The following is an 18,961-nucleotide window of genomic DNA, read 5'->3' on the forward strand; positions in this document are numbered from 1 at the left end:
GAGAGAGAAGGGGAAGTGTGTGTGTGTGTGTGAGAGAGAGTGAGAGAGAGAGAGAGAGAGAGAGAGAGAAGTGTACGAGGTAGAGACAGATATACAGTTGTTCAGTCTAACTTGCCACAGAAGCCCAATTGAGGTTGTTATTATTATAGCAGGTCAGGAGGGTGCAGTGTTCCTTTACACGAGTTTAGAAAGGAATAAATCTGAAGGAATGAAATCTATTTAATTTTCTGTGTGAGAAACACTTGTGTACGCATCTCTGAGCTGCTCTTGAACACTCAGAGCTTTAATAATACTTAAGCATGGCTTTGTTACTGAGACTTGTGTTAGCAGCTCATTCTGTCTGACTGTCTATTTCTCTCTCTCTCTCTCTCTCTCTCTCTCTCTCTGGGCAATAACACACCCCCCCCTCCCCCCAACACCTCCTCCTCCTCCTCCTCCGCCTCTTTCTCCTCTCTAATACCCAGCGTCGGCACAATTATACAGCTCTCTCTCGTCACGGGGAAAAGACTGAATTGTCATCCGCCACTACAAATTGCCTCTACTTTTCCCACAGCTCAAAGACGATCTCGCTAACACACTCGCTCTTTCTTTCTTTCACCTCCTCCTCTGCTTGCTCGTCCCCTTCTCCCAGTGAAAAATCGCTCCCCCTGCAATTTCTCACACTGCACTTTGAGGTAAATACATACGGCTAGCCTGAAGCATTAGCATGCAATTATTCAGACAACTGTCAGACCGCGTGGCATTAGAATGAACTGTGTGTGTGCGTGCGCGCGCGCGTGTGCGTGCGTGTATGTGTGTTAGTGAGTGTGAGTGCGTGATCAGCATGTATATGACAGGTTTAGTGTTCGCTGCCTCATCGCAACAACTCTGCCGAGTTTCTCTGAACACTTTGCAAACTCACACTTTTGTTTCAGCTCTTGCTCCCCGACGCCTTCCTGCTCTGCTGAGGCAAAACTCTGACAGTGTGTGTGTGTGTGTGTGTGTGTGTGTGTGTGTTTCTTCTGCTAGGAGTGTTCATGAATTAGCATTGTGTATCCGGGACACACAGGTGCTGAGAGAGAGGGGAAGAGAGGGAATGTGAGAGGAGGAGAGAGAAAGCGAGAGAGCTAGTGAGATGGAGTCTCAGAGCTGTGCAGCATGTAGGTCAGAGTCAGAGCGGCTTTCTCAGTCAGCCTGTGACTGCAGTGAAGCCACTGAGACACACAGCTCAGCTCCTCACACACATACACACACACACACACACACACACACACACCATTCCCTTCAGCATCAGGGACTTGTGTAGTCTGACACACACTCTCACATCCTGTCTGTGAGGGAATCTCCTGTGAAAGCACGGTTTGTAGTTTTGTGGAATTTTTGTCACTTTTCCTTAAAATCAGCATTAAACAGCGCGCGTGTGTTATAAAGATAACTGACACTGACACTCCTTTTAATAAATGCAGATCAGGATTCTGAGGTACCTGAATATCTTAAACCTGAATCCAAATGTACTGCCCACTGTCTTCTTCCACTCTCTTTTTCTCACGTTCTGCCCCTTTCTATCCCTGTGCATTTCCATCTCTGTCTCTACCAAGTCTATGTCTATCTCTTTCCTATCACTCATTCTTTTCCTTCTCAAGTTCTCAGTCTCGTTCTCCCTGCTCTTTCTTCTCAATATGTCTTTCTGACTCTTCCCACTGCCTCTCTCTCTCTCTCTCTCTCTTCTCTCTCTCTCTCTCGCCCTTGCTCTCCTTCTGTCTGTGTCACTGCTTGAAGAGGAGATGAAAGGTTAGCCGTTTTCAGTTGACTTTTCGAAATGAGCTTTCATTAAATCTAACCTTGACAGAATTAGGTATATGAACCTGTGCTTGAGATGCTCTGAATTAAAGTCATTAATGACCTTCAGACGGTTTAATTTACTGAGATATTGTCCCCCGTCCCTTTCTCTCTTTCTTTCCCTCTCTCACGCTCTCTCTCTCTCCACCTCTGACCCATTCTTCCTCCACATATGGTATTAATATTCCTTTCATCATCCCAATACTGATAGTCTAAGATATACTTCACCGGCCATGATCTCTCTCTCTCTCTCTCTCTCTCTCTCTCTCTCGCTCTCCTCTCGCTCCATCCTCTCTCCACTGTCCCTTTATTCTTTCACTCGTTTTGTCTTTTGATTGACAGCAGAGGTTCCTCCTGACCCATATTAGCATCTGCTCCATGACCCAGATTGGGTGTGTGTAACAAATGGCTTGGCCACCCTCACCACATTCCCACTCTTCTTCCTTTCATCACCATGAAGGGACGAATGGATGAAGGGGATGGAGAGATAAAGGGGGACGTCAAGAGCCACTGATAAGAGTTTGTGTCCCGAGGGCCTGGCCTATCTGGGGCTCCATGGACGAGAATTTCCAGTCGGTCATTTCTGTGTGTGTGTGTATGTGTGTGTATGTGTGTGTGCGTGCGTGCGTGCGCGTATATGTGTGTGTACTGCATTACTATTCATGGGAATGAGATGACAGGTTGAGGAAGAGGCCGCTGATGGATGTGATGGAGCAAATCCTCCTCCATTCATCATCCTGTATTTTCACCTGCTAATGTTTGCAAGATGGACGCTCGATAGCAAGCTAATGGTGGCAAAGCAATTTCGAGGAGGGAATGAAGCTGGGAATGTGCGGCTGTTTAAATTCCCGTCTGTATTTAATCATATCCCAATCATCATTCATGTGAGCCGAACATGACGAAGCTATGTTTTGCTTCCTCATAACTGAATAATCTGGAAGTAACATACTTAGTGTCATTATTTAGCCCAACTTTCTAGTCTCCATCTTTCACATACCAGTAGACGACCATTATCCGATTGTTTCTATGGTTACATCTCTGAGGGTGTCATCTCGCTCTGTTCATTACAACACTTGTGTCCATGCAAATACTGCATTAAAAAAAAAACAACCTCCTTTATGCATAATGAAAATTGTTAGTGTAATTAAAATGTTCACAGTTTTATTTGATATGATAATGTGTACTATAAGACACCCACAGGCAAACAACTAGTTTCCGTAATCACGGTAATCAAAGAACTACAACTAAATTGTAACAATGCTCCGTTTACACCCGCTTTCTTTTTTTACAGTTTGTTCGTCAGTGTGACGCTGTAGAAGTTTGTCTCATCTGCTCGTGCAGTAATGTGATCCGACATGTTTGGATGCGTTTTGTTTTATTCCGCAGAATAGCAGGTAGACACTCAGCGTCACTTACACAGCTTTTCCCAAATGATGGAGGCCCCTGGGAATTTCACCTCTTCATCTCTCTGTCTGTCTCGATGTGAAACAGGCTCTGAGTCAATATCATAGAGAAAAACAGTGCATCTCGGAGGAGAGAATAATATAGCTCAACATTTAATATACAGCGCTACCGCACTTAGAGTTTTTCCTTCTAAATAACTTTATTTACAATTTTCTAGCAGGTAGGTTCAATTTGAAATTCTACCACTGCTATATGAGATTGCATAGTGCCACTAATTGACATCCCTTACCGTATATATGTTTACTTATATCATCGTCAAATCAGATTTCCTGACGTCACTGCTAGGCACATACCGATAAACAGTTTTACAGTACAGTGGGTCTGAAGTATCATTATTACAACCGCGTTGTGTATAGCGTTTAGTGAGATAAAGGCTGTGCCTTTCAGAAGGAAGCATCAAGACATCTGTCTTCTAAGAATCCTTGTTCACTGTGCAAAAGTAATGTTTTAAAGCGACGTTAGGCTTAACGTGTTTCGCTGTCATTGCTGTAGCTCGGTATAATCTCAGGCCATGGCTTAGATATTTTTGATGTAAAAAAAAAAAAAAAACAAAACAACATGGCTTGTTTTCTGGTGAGCATTTTCTAGCTTTATGTCGGGACCACGAATCCCATGGCTGGGGTGTCTTAGCAGCGAGTGGTCCCTCGAGCTTTCGCATGATGTTTTAATGAGAGCTGGAAGCTCGCAAGGCGCTATGCCGAGCGCTCTGCTGCATTTCCTTAAACTGCCAAGTAAGAGGCCCATTAATAATGCAGCTCATTAATGTGTGTAATTAATCGGGAGTGGTGTAACGGGAAAAGCTGGAAGGGGAGGGCGCTCAGGGAGCCGGGCTGAACCCCGCTGAGAATGAGGGAGAGAGAGAGAGGCTGCAGCGCACCACACGCCGCCGACTAATGCATTATTTATCTATCCGCAAGAGAGAGAGAAAGCAGCAAAAATGAAAAGAGAGACCAAGAGCGAGCAAGAGAAAGACTCTTGCATGGGCCAAGTCACTGCTGGCATGCACTGAGATATTTGTAGGCAACGCAGCCAATCAGGAATGCAGCAGAGGCACAGTAGGTGAAGTGTGTGTGTGTGTGTGTGTGTGTGTAATAATGAGTGTTGGAGACTGTGGTTTTATTGTGCCTTCTTAGTGTTGCTTTGCAAAGGTCAGTGTCTTGGATGGCATATTCAGGCCCTTGTTCTTTTGGTTGACAAAACCTGACTGGTGAAAAAGGCTGACACACACTGGCACACTTCTGGCTCACACTCTTGTTTAGAGCATGTGCAAAATTCCTCAAGCTGACATTTCTCTTGCTTTTATTGAGCTGAACCTTTTGGAGTGATGTCAGATACATCAGCATCAGTAAGATTTACCGAGGAGAAATCTGCTTTGCCAGTCGGCATGTGCCGCCGATCGGTCACACCATATTTCTCGATATCGCTATCAAAGGCGCTTTGAATTATCGTCACCGTTTCCATCATTTTCATGGTTAAATTTAGCTAACTAATGTACGCCTGTCAAAGAGAGCACGCAGAGTGCCTAGAGGACAAGCCGCGTTAGCTTGCTGTTCACTACGAAAGCGAAATCTATTTAAAACGCTTTGTTATGCTGAGAAGCTAGTGAATGAACAAGTGTCACATGTACATAATCATTTTTTCAGCAATACTGGGATACCATAAAATGAAGAGATATCAACGCTTAGGTATTTACCATAATGTAAAAATGTATATTCCCCCTGATTTTAGTGGCCGCTCACAATGACACTGACACAGTAACAAGCAAATATGTAATATGTTTTTTTTTTTTGACCATTTAGGGCACGGATTAAAAAAATCCCAGATTTTTTCATTGTTCTGTGAATCGTATTGATTTACTTTGCTTAGTAGTTTGTAGTTACTCCACTGTACGATTTAAGATTGATCGTTTATTGAAAAACTAGTAGTAAAAACATCACAGTACGTTTACATGGACAACAATAATCCGATAATTAACCTGATTAAGACGATACTCTGATTAAGAAACTAGCATGTAAACAGCGATTATTGTTGACCTTAATCCAATTAAAGTCATACTCAAAGTAAACACAAATCAAATTAAGATGTGTGGAGTATTCCTGTTTTAATCACATTATCGATGTGTATTACAGACATGTACACACCGTAATCATATTATTAACGTCGTGTGGGAGATTTCACCGCATTTCGTGACAGGACACGTACACACGGCAGTGCTCAACCGTTTAACAGTAAACGAGAGAGCACGGCTACGTCTGAAACTGCATATTTACCTACTATGTAGTAGGCGAAATACACGTATTTCAGCTACTATATAGTAGGTAAGTATGCGGTTTGGGACACAGCCCATGACTTCAAGCAGTCGTCTATTTGCACGTACAGCATGACAAATAACTAACTGCACTTGAAGCTTTTGTAAAATTAAAACTAAAAAACACCCAGGTTCCATGCGGTATTATACGGTACCATAACGAAGACGAACTGTGTGTCAATACGTGAAATTCTGGAGGGAACGTCGGATGGCGTAGCGTGGGGACGTAATGACGTGTGCCGTTAATCGAACTATGTTCTATAGCATGTACCACGAGAACTAAAGGAATATTCTAAAAGCGACTCATGTAAACACCTTAATCACAATATTGTCTTACTCAGAATAAGGTCAGTAATTAGATTACTGCTGTCCATGTAAACCTAGTCAGTGATAAATAATTATTCTTTTAGCAAGTTGCATGGCATGTAAATCCAGCACTGCAAGAACTCATGGTGAATACAGTTGTTTGGTCATCAGCAGAATCGCCTATTGGCGTTAGTGCCGAATAAACACCTGCCGTGTTTATATATCTCAAACTGGAATCTGAAAGTTAATTTAACACTAGGTGTTACTTCACTGTGTGGTTGACAGTGTTTTATATGAACGAAAACAGTGTACGTGCAAATATGGGCGTCCAGAGATGCCGATCAGCTAACAACACAGTGGATGCAAATTGGTAAATGACAAGTTAAGGCTCACTAGGTTGGATGCAATGTATCAAAAAAAAGTGCAAAGTCCACATTGTAGTTTAAACCTTGGCCTACTGTAATCCATGACTAAAATGTCACGTTGACAAATTACATTGACCAGCCCAATGTCTTTCTAAATATTGCCCAGTCTCGAAGGAATCAGCTTCATCTGGCAACACTGAACACGTTGTTGGCATTGTGTGCAAGCATCAGTGGTGAGTTACCATATCTCACTTTTTTTTTTCTGAATTTGCTCTTTATAAATGGAAACAACATGATTGTTTCAGTCAAAGTGTATTAGCATTGTGAACTAATAACATTTTATAAAAATACATTTTAGCTGTAGTTATCAGTAAGCATTTGGTGGCAGAAAATGTACCAAGGCACATTAAAAACTGCGCATGCACACTTGTGGGATCTCAAGACTACCGAAGTGCTCATAATTAAGATTTGTGATGATTTATTTTATTTTTCTTCAGAAACAGAGTTTATTTTCAAATCACTAGTGTAAAATCCGATTGTGAACGAATGCGTTTCCTTGTGTTAAATGGCACTGTTTGCAGCTTAGTCTCGTCACTCGGCACTGCAGGCTTTGCTGCAGATAACACAAAACGCAGCAGATCGTCTGGAGTATATGTCGCCCCACCCCGCTCTGCTGCTGCCACTCGCCGCTCCTCTGCTGCTCCAGATGTGCTGTAATTTACTGCGACTTGGCTAATCAGAGTAATTAAGGATTAATTACTGTTAATCACTTTTACATAAACTTGTTGGCGGTGAGAGAGAGCGACGCTCTATGAAATATGCCACACAAGCGCACACAGATGGAAAGAGGGCTGGGAGGGAAGGATTAGAGTGAGGGAGAGAGAGAGGGAGAGAGAGAGAGAGAGAGAGAGAGAGAGAGAGTGGTGGGGGTAGTTGGAAGCCTGGCATTTCTCCCTTTGCTAAATTTCCCAGGAGCTTCGTGCTCAGCCGATTCTGTTTCCGAAACACCATAGTCTCTTTTCCACTGCAGGGCCGAGCGTCTCTGAGCACGGGGAGTAACCGTTGCTGTAGTGTTTCCACATGGCTTACACAGACATTTCTTCAGTGCACTCAGGTAACCACGCTGAGTGCAGAACCATTTGGGTTGGACAGCTTAATGACGTAGGTACCGACTTCCTCTTTTAGCGCGCATTGTCAGCTCGGCTCAGAGAAAAACTCCGCAGATGGGGTCATGGTCACAAGATGAAAGCCTTGTTCTAATTACGATTAAGAAAAAGAAAAAAAAAATACAATCCTGAATCCCACATATCATCATTTAGTCAGAACCAGGGGTGAAGACTAGTGGATATTCATTACATCTGCGAGAACAGGAGAACTGATTTTGCAGCGCAGTAGACAGTGTTAAAAAAAAAAAAAAAAACATTTTATAGAAAATAACGTATTAAATAAGCTGGTTTTATGCCGAGCAAATATCATTACAGTAGCAGGGTTTTGTGTTCATTACACCCAACTCTAACTCTAACTTTACTCTCTTCACGCTCTTTTGAATATTCTACAGTATAATACAGCCTACCATTATTTACAACATTCATGATATTGTAATTGTAGATGTGTCAAAATATCATCACCGTCCCAGCATTCAGTTTGGAAAAGGACATGAAGCGGGGAGGGGAGGAGGGGTTTGGGGGGGATGACAATCAGACTGTTGCTCTGACTGAAGAATCATATTTTATTTTTTTGTTGTTGTTTAATTATTTTTTTTAAATCACAAAACTGTACAGTATAGTAAATAATTATGATAATGAAATGCATGAATGTATAGAATATCGTTTTAATGTATGATGTATAGCACAGAGTCTCCTGTTTTAGGATGAAAAGTGTCTGGACGGTGTAGAGTGAGTGAGTGAGTGAGAGAAAGGCAGGTTTGAGTGCAGACGACCCCGTTTTGCCTTTTCCCTAACGCACAGTGACGGGGAGGACGACTGCAGTGTCAGCAGGGCTGTGTGTGAAGCGCTGTGTGAAGTGACCGTCCACCCCTGTCTTGTCTTGTGTGGGTGATGGTGTCTCCACCTCCCCTTCTCCCCCCACTGCGCGTCCCGCTTTAGGAGACTGACATGCTCGCTACCTCCTCCCGAAGGGAAAAAGAGCCAGAGGGGAGCTTTTAATGACACACAGCCAGCCTTGCCCTCGGGGAGGAAGTGGACGCTACGTTAATGCAGCTACATTTATTTCACATTACACTGCACAGACACACACACACACACCAACAGCCTGGCTGTTTATTCACTGTACAAATGTATAAACATAAACACACGCTGTCCACACGCATGGCACATTGGACCTGCTTATGCTCTGACTGGTCCTTAAAACACATCAGCCGGAGTGTCGAGTGTTCAGATACACAGCTGAAGAAATGTAGCTTTATACTAAAAAATAAAATAAAATAATTATCCGTGTCAAGCCTACACTTAAACATAAATACATAAATAGTTCTTTGTTGGAGTGAAAAGCGTTCGATCCCAGCTGAGGATCTGTCACTTGAGCTCGAATGCCTGTTAGTGTGGGTAAAGCTCATTTTGTTCACTTATTTTGGTTGCACAGCTGAAGACATTTAGCTTTAAGCTAAGATAATTATGCCTGTCAAGCATCTAATTACATATAAATACACAAATAGTCATTTTGAGCTATATGCTTTCATTCAGCTCAGCTTTTCAAACCCTTGGCATGTTCGAGTGTGTACAAAGCCTTCAGGCTTGCAATTTGGAACACAGCCCTGATTAGCAGGAGCACGTAGGCAAGATCACGTAATATCAAAGAGCGAGGAGGAAGAGTCCTGGCCCGAGGCTGCATTATATTGTCCTTTTTGAAATGAGGAGCACCATTTTCTTAATGAATGGCTTTCACTCGGAGATTTTCTCTCGCTCGCTTGCTCCCGCTCGCTCTCGCTCTCTCTCTCTCTCTCTCTCATTCTCTCTCTCTCTCCATCCTCCAGCCGGGGCCGTGTCATTACCAGCCACCCTCGGGCCCGGCTGCCCTCTAATGATCGTAATTAGCATTATTAAAGCCGGATCGAGCACCCTAACAAAGGGATGCCTCCTTGCACCGGTCCACCGAGCTGTAAGCTCACGGTCCTACACACTCCAGGGACAAACAATTTCGAGATAAGGAATAATGCGTACACACACACACACACACACACACACACACATACGCACAGAGCTTTAATCCAGCGCCTGTCATCTCCGCTTCAGCCACTCGTCACACCTCCACACACACAGGGACTTATTCTTTTAATTGATTATTTAATTTGCAATTTCGTTCTGATTTAGATGATTAATTATCCTCCATGATAGGAAAAGCTAGCCATCCATTAAAGATTTTTTTCTTTTTTTCCAAAAAATATTTTTCTCAGTTTTACTGGCTTTTTCATGCTAATTATTAATGCATGATTTTATTTATTTATTTATTTATTTATTTATCGCTATTCTGATCTGCCCTAAGCAGGCATCACAGCATGGCTGCATTAGCAGCTTAGTGGCACGAGGTGGCCTGTATTTAACAGTGCCGAGCCTGACGTCCTCCTCCCGGTGTGTGCGTGCGAGTGCCTTGGTTCCTTTTCCGTCCCACTACCCCCGCGCCTGTATAATGAATTCTGCTGCTGTTGAATTAGCATGTAGCTGTCGCTTCGACTCTGCTGCTCGAGTCGTGACAGGACCACCACCACCACCACTCTCGCTCACAGTCGACCCTCCCTGATTTATCAACCGCCGGGCGCCGCAGCCGAGCGCCACAGCCTACTGAATCAGTGCCGTGCAAAATAAAAAAACACGCGAGCCGAGCTGTCGGCATAAATCACAGCCCACCAGAAAGGGTTAATTATGCAAATGGGACGCGACTCCAATCCAGTGCTCCCCGCGTCTCTGTTGTTTTTGATTCAGGCTATGAAAAGATGTTCCATTCTAATGATTTATTATTGCAAGGAGGGGGAAAAAAAATTACATTTTGTTTCCTGTTCTCAGTGGTTGGTGCTTCAGGTGGAACATAATGCAGTCAGTCTAGTTTTTCTCCCACTTGAGAATAAGAGAATTTACACATTAGCTCCGTTGACTATAAATATATGCCCTGGTGTGGGCAATGTGGCAAAAATATTATATTATGAAGCTATTTTACATACAAGCTGTACAGATACAACAGGCCAGTGAAACAACAGTGTTTCACAGCCGGGTAAAAAGCACTCTGAATAGCTATGATTTTAATATGGTTTGAAATTTCGTGCGGCTCCAATATGACACTTTTTTAAATCATGAACAGGAAGTGGCAAAAATATTATGTAAAGGTGGTAACTAGGGATGGGAATTTGCCTAGACCACCTTATTCATGATTGCTAAGATATATATATATATATATATATATATATATATATATATATATATATATATATATATATATATATATATATATATATATTTTTTTTTTTTTTTTTTAAATCCACAATGGATTTTTAAAAAGAGTAATGAAATGACTTTAAGTACTAGTAAAAATGATTACTCAGAAGTAACAGGAATTTTCAATCATGTGTGGATTTATTTATTTACATTTTAAAGCCAAAAATTCTATTAGAGAAGCACTTTGGCTCATTTTGATGATGACGATGCCTTTCTGCGGTCTCGCCCACACCTAATACACATTACAGGTTTATAGAGTTGTTTTGAAAATGTTCCTGGTGACATGTCAGCGCAGTGTCCTGAAACAACTTCCAGTACAAAATTTGAATAGGCAGGTTGCATATTTGCATTTTGAGCCATTGTGGTATGTGTAATTGCTGACTTGCTGGTGTGTGTCACTCACTATCCACTCTACTACTAAAATGCAAAACTGTGTGTGTGTGTGTGTGTGTGTGTGTATGTGTGTGTGTCCACATGCGTCACATCTGCCTAAAAGTGACAGCGCAGCCCAACATTCATTCATTAAACATCAGCATCTCCCATCGCCGCATTGCTATGTCAACATGAGCTGCGAGCTTCGGAGCGGATTACGCTCTGTTGCGGCTTTTGACAGACTGGTGTTACCCAGCGCTAATCTGATGGGAAGAGATGTATGGGGAGGTGAATACGTTGTGTTGTGACTGTCTCTTGCTGTTATTATAGCGTCATTCAGAGCTCGGGATGAGATTTAGGCGCCACGGGCTGGAGACGAAGCCGAGCAAACTGTCTCTTTGCTTATCGATTGAGTTCTTTTATCAGCGATAGGGCACATTTTTGTGTGGGGTGGGGGGGGTGGGAAATCCTGTTTGTGGTTTATGGGTTATGGGTTTATATTTGTGCCTGGAATAATGTGATAAATTCAAGACATGATGATTGTACAAACAAGTACGACAATTATTCAGTGCAACACAATAACTACTTACAACTTTCCATAAAGCACAAAATTGAATACCATATGGCACTGAGGCAGCAGTGTGTTATTATAATCTAACTACGCTTATAAAAAAAGGTTTATTTTTCATTTTTAAATGCGCTTGGTTATAAACGGCTGTACAAGTCATTGGGATGTATTTTCATCCTGAATTTTGTAATCGTGGCGTGACACAGGACGTGAAATGAAATCAGTAATTATCACAGAATCGCATGAGATGAAGAGCAGAAATCACCGAATTATAGCCGTGTTTTCCAGAAGTGGTATAAAATATATGAGGCAGCAACAGGAAGTCGTCGATTATTTGATCTAAATAGACAGAACTGAGGAAGTGCATCTTATACTCTGGAGTGACCGATACTCTAGAAAATATCTATCTATTTAATAATTATGACAGGAAAAATGGCTTTTTTTTCCATTGGAGACTGGCTTCATACTCAACAGATCAGCTTTACAACAAGCACTGTACATTATACACTAACATATTCTGCTGGTAATGCAAATTAAGCTTCGTTAGACGATGTGCTGTCGGTGTTCTGAGGCTCCAGGAAATGCAGTTTGGTGCAAAAAGCCATGTGTTTGCGTTTTGGCTTCCTTCTTCTCCTCTTGGACATGTTTCAATCATGTAAGGGAAATGAGTGGCCTTTGCTTGTTCCTTCTCGTGCTTGTTCAATTAAGCCTCACTACAAAAGAAGCGTTAAGCCACAGCGATGGCCAGCCCCATTTATAGCACTTCAGTTAATATTTCAGTATCCCACGGAGCCCAGGCACAAGGCAGGCAGCCATGTTGAATGTTTAGTTAATGGAAAACACAGACGGCTGGGAGCACTGCACATTCAGCAGTGCACAGTAACACAGCAGGGAGGGGGGAAAAAAAAGTAGGCAGGGTTTTAAAAAGCAGTCATCGCGGGCGAAGGTGCATAAATTCTGCTCCGGCCTTCCATTCCTCACGGGTTCCTTTAGAAAACCCTCGGCTTTCCGAAGAAATGAAATGAATCGCCTCCGATAAATGAGCGCACGGCAAAGAGAAATCCATCGTGCGCTAAGCCTGTGGCTCGGGTTTTTATTAAATATTGATTTGATTTGTAAAAGGCCAGATGTGCAGAGGTTGAACAAATGTCACAGACTCCCATTTTATTTAATCTTTTTCTGGATTATCAGCTTTACAAAGTAAAAACTAACAATAGTTTTGGCCTTTTGTACAGCCATGTCTGGCTTAGTAAACCCAAATCCAGTAATATACATTTGAGATATCTGCAGCGCAGTGCGCTTAGTCTGCTATGCCATGAATAGACGTACCAATATGACTTTTTCTTATCATGATAATTAGTCTAGCATTGCAGACTAGTCAAGGATTGTCTTATACTGGACATGTTTTCGTTGGGCAGTATTTTAACAATCGGTCACGTCTCATTCCGAAGCTATGGGTTTTAAATGTTCTTCAAAACAGCTTTTCTGGAAATCTAAATTCGTCCAAACTGAGCAATGTTAGAAATCAGCTGTACTAATCCTTCCTTTTAAATAGAATAGACTTTATCTATGGGCGGGGGTGAATAAAAATGTTTTCCAACTGACAGGATAATATCATATACTTGCAAGTTCAAGGCCATAATGACCAGCTGAAGGAGTTAAAAGTACTTTTTGTCCAAGCCAAGAAACTAGCCAGCGATTCTGAATAAACAAACAGCTGCCCAGGTTCATTTTCAGTCAACACACTGAACAATGAGGACACCTAGATCTAATTATGATGCATTTTTTACAATCTAATACAACGCACACGCTTATTCAACTCCATTTTCGATGAGGACTCACCCTCAGTGTGTGTCTCAAGATTTAAACAGAGAAAGTTTGAGCATTTTATTTGTTAAATCAAGACTGAGAGAGTGAGAGAGAGATCAGCAAAGCACACATATCAGCTTGTTTCAGATCACTGTGTTGTTCTGGTGGAGAGAAAGTATGGAGCCGAGGCTGGAAAACATTAGAAGGAATCAATTAGGCTGCCATTAAGAAGTAAAGTGGCCCTCACTGAATCGTGTAATTATGACCTTCAGCAAAGCCACAGTTATAGAAGCACAATACCCTCCATCTCTCTTGTGTTCTCTCTCGGTCTCATTTAGCCTTAATTGTATTTATTTAGGATAATATATTGTATGCTTTTAATGACATGCTTTAGGTTAAGCAAGAGATAAATCATCATTTGTCTTGCTTAGACATGGCTGGGAGATTACAAGTATAGACAGTTGTACAGCATATGGCAAACGCAATAGAGAATTCACTGAATATGTTTTTATGAATCTTCATAATCTTAATTATATCACTTTCAACCACCGTAATACCATTCTCTACAGAGAGCAACTAAAGTGCCAGATATTGTCTATGCACTGGAATTAGGGATATACTAATATCGCTAATATAATAGAACTTCATAGTATTAATGGAGTACAGCGTTTGTCCTTACAAATCTGTTCAGTCTGTACACTGTCCAAACAAACTACTACTAAACTCAAAAACAAAGCTCGATGCTTATATATGGTATATATTTTGTATGTTTAGGATATGTCTTTTACTTAGTAGAGTGACTGTTATTTATAATCTTTGTACCACAGATGCAACGATGGAACCATGTCAAAGGATTCCACCTAAAGTGCTGTTACAGCATAAATAATATGGTGTATTAGTCATTCTGATCATTTTCATTCCAAACCCACACTTGCTCTACACAATAGCAACGCTAGGCCTACATGTTTGAAGTCTTCCCACTACAGTCTGAATGAGCGTGGTCAGTTGAACATGATGTAAAAACTGCTGGATGAATGGTGGCTATGGCTCACAGATGCTCTCCAGCTGCACTCTGGTTTTTCTTGGCTGTGCCGTTGCTTTGGAATCACGTACAAACAGCAGAGCTGCTTAGAGACGCACTCTCACTGGCAGAGGCAGATACAGCCATGTGGAGCGCTATTAAACCCAACTCAGTTCTGGTTCCTCGCCTGGCTGGGTTTAGTTTTCAAACTATGCAACCCTTGTGAATCTATCGTGGTTTTTTTTTTTTTAATGATTTCAGGAACATGGTTTTATATGACCTCATAAATTCTATATCTTTTCAAGGGGATTCATAAGAACAGACATTACTGCTTCTTTGATTCTTGCTTTTGATCCTGTCCTATATGTTTTTTTGTTTTTTTCCTTAACGAGTGTATTGGGTTGCACTGTTCATTTTCTGCCCTGCGCTGACCCAAACAGCTTTGCTCTTTAAGAGGCCGATGGTGGACGGGCCTCCAGCCAAGTAAAATAAACACGGGAGACTTGGCAGATGCGTGCTGAACGGTGTATGAATGAGGGGAATTTTTATGTTCCATTTTCACTCGACAGTCTAGACGGTTTATACCGTTTGGGAAGAATTCTCTCGGCTTTGGATTTCAGCTAAACGCTGCCCCGCGCTGCTCTGGCTGACATGATGTAAAGCGTGAAATGTTTGCTCTGTAATTCAGCTTGCATCAGACTTGCATCACACTCAAAGGGCTAAGAGTGCAGGGTTTATGAAGCCCAGGTCTGTTTAAATGGCAGCACTAGCAGTAGTGCATTCTTTTATAATTACGTTTGAAAGAATGCACTACAGCATAAGGATACACTGGAGCTCACACATAAATAAAAAACAATGCGCCTCGTTTATATTGTTTTCGAGCCATTTAAAGAAACAGTCATGCCGTTTAATTATTATTTTAGCCGGTGTCATTTGGATGGTCATCTGGATGGTGTGCCGTGTGACATCACAGTCTCGAATAATTTCTTATAATGTTTGTCTTTTTAACAATCTAAATCTAAAAAGCCTTCATCAGTTTATCATCAGTGGGCTTTTTTGTGAGTTATTTTGTTGACGAAATGAACACTGAGCGCTTGCAACATTATTGCAACTCATAACTATGTAATGTATAAATATCTATTTTTTTTTTCTTTTAAAAAAACAGAACCTAGACAGGTGTATGTTATAGTCCAGAGAATACTGTAATATTTTTAATTGATAGTATTTAACCACATGCTGTTTCATGCTCTGTGTATAAACTGTATAGCTGAGGAGGAACCTCCTGCTCTTGGACAGGATCTCTAAAACATTATGGGGTATTTTTAATAGTCGTGACATTAACTTCAGGCTTTTTCCTTTCTTTATTGGTCAGCGGCTGTGCCAAACCACAGTTTATGGGTTTGTATTACATTGTGCCATGAACCCTGCTTCCTTTCCCCCAAAACATGGCTCTGTCCCAATTACCTTATCAGGTCAGATTCAGTTTCAGACTCGAATAAAACAGAATGGCCGTGCAGCTCCTCTCTCCCATAAGGCTCAGCAACATGGCGTGGCTCAGTCGAACCCATGCTGGGCACAAGGCATGACCTCCTGACCTCTCCCACTCGCCAGCAGTCTCTAAATTTGCATGAGTACACTTAAAAGCAAGGGGGTGGGAAGATCAGTCCCTCCTACCCCCTCCTGGCGTACAGCAGGACTCTTTCTCACTAAGCTTGACCCCACGCGACGCCGCCCGATCCCCGCACCGCAGTCTGGAGTTAATGCACCGAGCGCTCGCTTTGTCTCTGTTTTAATGAAGTGCCCTTCTCTCTCTCTACCGCTTTCACTCCTGCACAATGGCATGCATAATCAGCATTAACGCGCAAGTGCTGCACTTGACTCTGGAGTCTCAAATCCATGTTGTGGCGAGGCGTCAAACCTCGTGCGGAAACGATCGTCAACCTTTGACTTGCCTTCGACTAATTCAAAAAGGGTACACTTTCCCCGTTCACTCATTAGAACGGATGGAGAAAGTGTTTCTAGATCAAAGGGATGTGTGATAAAGAGTGTCTGGTAATTATTCTGTGCGTGTGTTGAAGATGGCAACCAGCTCAGCCTTTTTATGTGTGTACTGTATATGTAAGAAAGGGAGATAAAAAGAGAGAGTGATGAGAGCCCTCTAGTGCATTAGAGTAAAACTGCAGGGAGGTTCCTCATTTCAGCACTGCATTCCCATTATGTTCTTAATAAACCCTTGGCAGTTTCCCATCATATCAACAACATGCCACAAATGCCCCTTTTACGCATAAGGGGATTGTGTAGTGGCATTTTTAAAAGGAGCATACTTGACCCCAGCTGCAAGAAGATTTATGGCCTTAGTCAGGGCTCTGATGAGGGAAAGTCTATGAGGGCATGTTAAAAGCAGTAGATTTTCATTAATTGAGCTCTGCCAGGCAATGGGAAGTTTATGAATGAAACCAAGTGCACTTTTATTTCATTGCTCTAAAATACTGCAAAGCTGACTGTAGCCTTTTTTTATTATTTAATTTTGGGCCCAATGAATGTTTCCTCTCATACATAGAAATTAATTGTGACTCAATGAGGCTTGAGCTGCGTTGCCAATCCTGCGTCTAATCCAGTCCATTCAGCATGTACTGCTTCCAGTGTTGTTTTTTCTTACCATCTTCCTGCTTGCTTCGTTACAGTGCTGAGTATCCGTGGTGCCCAGGAAGAGGAGCCTCCCGATGCCCAGCTCATGAGACTGGACAACATGCTGTTGGCAGAAGGCGTGTCGGGGCCGGAGAAAGGGGGCGGGTCAGCTGCGGCCGCAGCCGCTGCGGCAGCGTCGGGAGGAGCCGGAGCCGATAACTCAGCTGAACACTCTGATTATAGAGCCAAGCTCTCACAGATCCGCCAGATTTACCACACTGAACTGGAGAAATATGAACAGGTAAGTGACTTTTGGAAAATTTGTCACGTATCTCCTTGAACTCCTGTTGTATATTCTGAAAAGGTGCATCAAAAGAGTTCCAGCCAAGCAGCCAAGCAGTCATGGGCTGTGTTCGAAACTAACAGAAAGACTTGCCAAACTGCTCTACTAAATAGTATTGCTCAAAATAGTACACCAGTAATAAATAAGTAATACATCAACAGTACATGATTAGTACACTAATAGTAAACACTATCTACCACAGACACAACTGAAAAACGACTGAATGTTTACTTTATCACATTTCTATCTACAGTATATAGCAACTTTTACAACTCAGTCAAGCAGAAAACTTTCTGTATGCTTAGTCATTAAAAAACGAACAGTAATAAAAAAAATCTGCTTCTATTCAGATTTAAGTAAGCACAGATTCGAATAAATTCAGGTAGGTGGAAAGCACACTATTGAGTTTCTCAGCTCAGTTCAACTCGATTCAATTTGAAAGAAAGATAATTCATTTAAGAAACAAACGTTACATATTTAAGAAAAAGTACACAGTGAAATGTGTATATGAGCAATAAACAAATGAAACAGAAGCAATTAAACAAGCAGTAAAAGAGTTAAATGGTTACAATTTTAAGGAAAGTAGTTTAAAGTTATAGCTTTAAAAGAATCTTTACACCATGTGGTACATGACAGTAAAACATGAGAAGATAGTAGACAATCAAGTAAAGTTATCCAATGGTCAATAAAACACTATAGTTTTATATTTGAAACTATAAACCATGCTGTCCATCTATACTGCACCTACACAGCTTGCACCTGTGTATGTGTACAGTTAAATGATAAAAAAAAGTCTTATATAGCACTTTTTTAACCTTAAAAGTTCTACAAAGCGCTTTACACTGTTTCATTCAGGCATTCTCTAACACACACACACCAATGGTAGCAGAGCTGTCATGCAAGGCGCTAGCTTGCCATTGAGAGCAAATTGGGGTTCAGTGTCTTGCCCAGGGACACTTCGGCACGTGGAGTCATGTGGGCCAGGAATCGAACCGCCAACCCTATGATTAATGGACAACTCGTTATACCCCAAATGATGCCCAGTTAGAGGGGTATCTTATCTCCTTCCATGCACAGTGTGTGTTAATCATCCTCCAGCCCTTCTTCAGTGTCACTTTCTGACCGCTGCCCTACTGTAGCTACTGAATATCTGGTTTGAGGATTGTTTCTCAGTGCAGTAATGCTGTGCCTGATACGCTCATACCAGCAACACACACACTCCCATATCAGTATCATCGATGCTGTGAGTATGACTAATCACCCAAATGACATGTTTGGTACATAGGGGGACTGACACATTGTACATAGCACCAGATAGACTACAGTCAATAATTGTGGGAATTCAAAGTGCACTTCATCACACATGGAAAATTAACGCTCGCTGTTTCAGACACTATAACAGGTTGGAAGTGCATATGGAATACTGTCCCATCATCAGTGTATGAAGGAGCAGAATGTTTGTAGCAGCCTGCTAAGTTCTGCTCAGATTGCTAATTACTGACGTGGGTTTTGTT

At 41.9% G+C, this 18,961-nt stretch overlaps 1 protein-coding gene across 2 annotated transcripts in view; it reads left to right on the plus strand.

Annotated features, from left to right (window-relative positions):
- pbx1b (pre-B-cell leukemia homeobox 1b) overlaps window positions 1-18,961 on the plus strand; it is an 85,246-nt gene that overhangs the window by 48,534 nt on the left and 17,751 nt on the right. For both annotated transcript variants that reach the window (XM_017480391.3, XM_017480392.3), the window contains exon 3: window positions 17,161-17,405. In XM_017480391.3, coding sequence (XP_017335880.1) covers window positions 17,161-17,405 — 245 coding nt within the window. The remainder of the gene's footprint in view (window positions 1-17,160; window positions 17,406-18,961) is intronic.

This window comes from Ictalurus punctatus, chromosome 11 (assembly GCF_001660625.3).
Source record: "Ictalurus punctatus breed USDA103 chromosome 11, Coco_2.0, whole genome shotgun sequence".
NCBI lineage: Eukaryota > Metazoa > Chordata > Actinopteri > Siluriformes > Ictaluridae > Ictalurus > Ictalurus punctatus.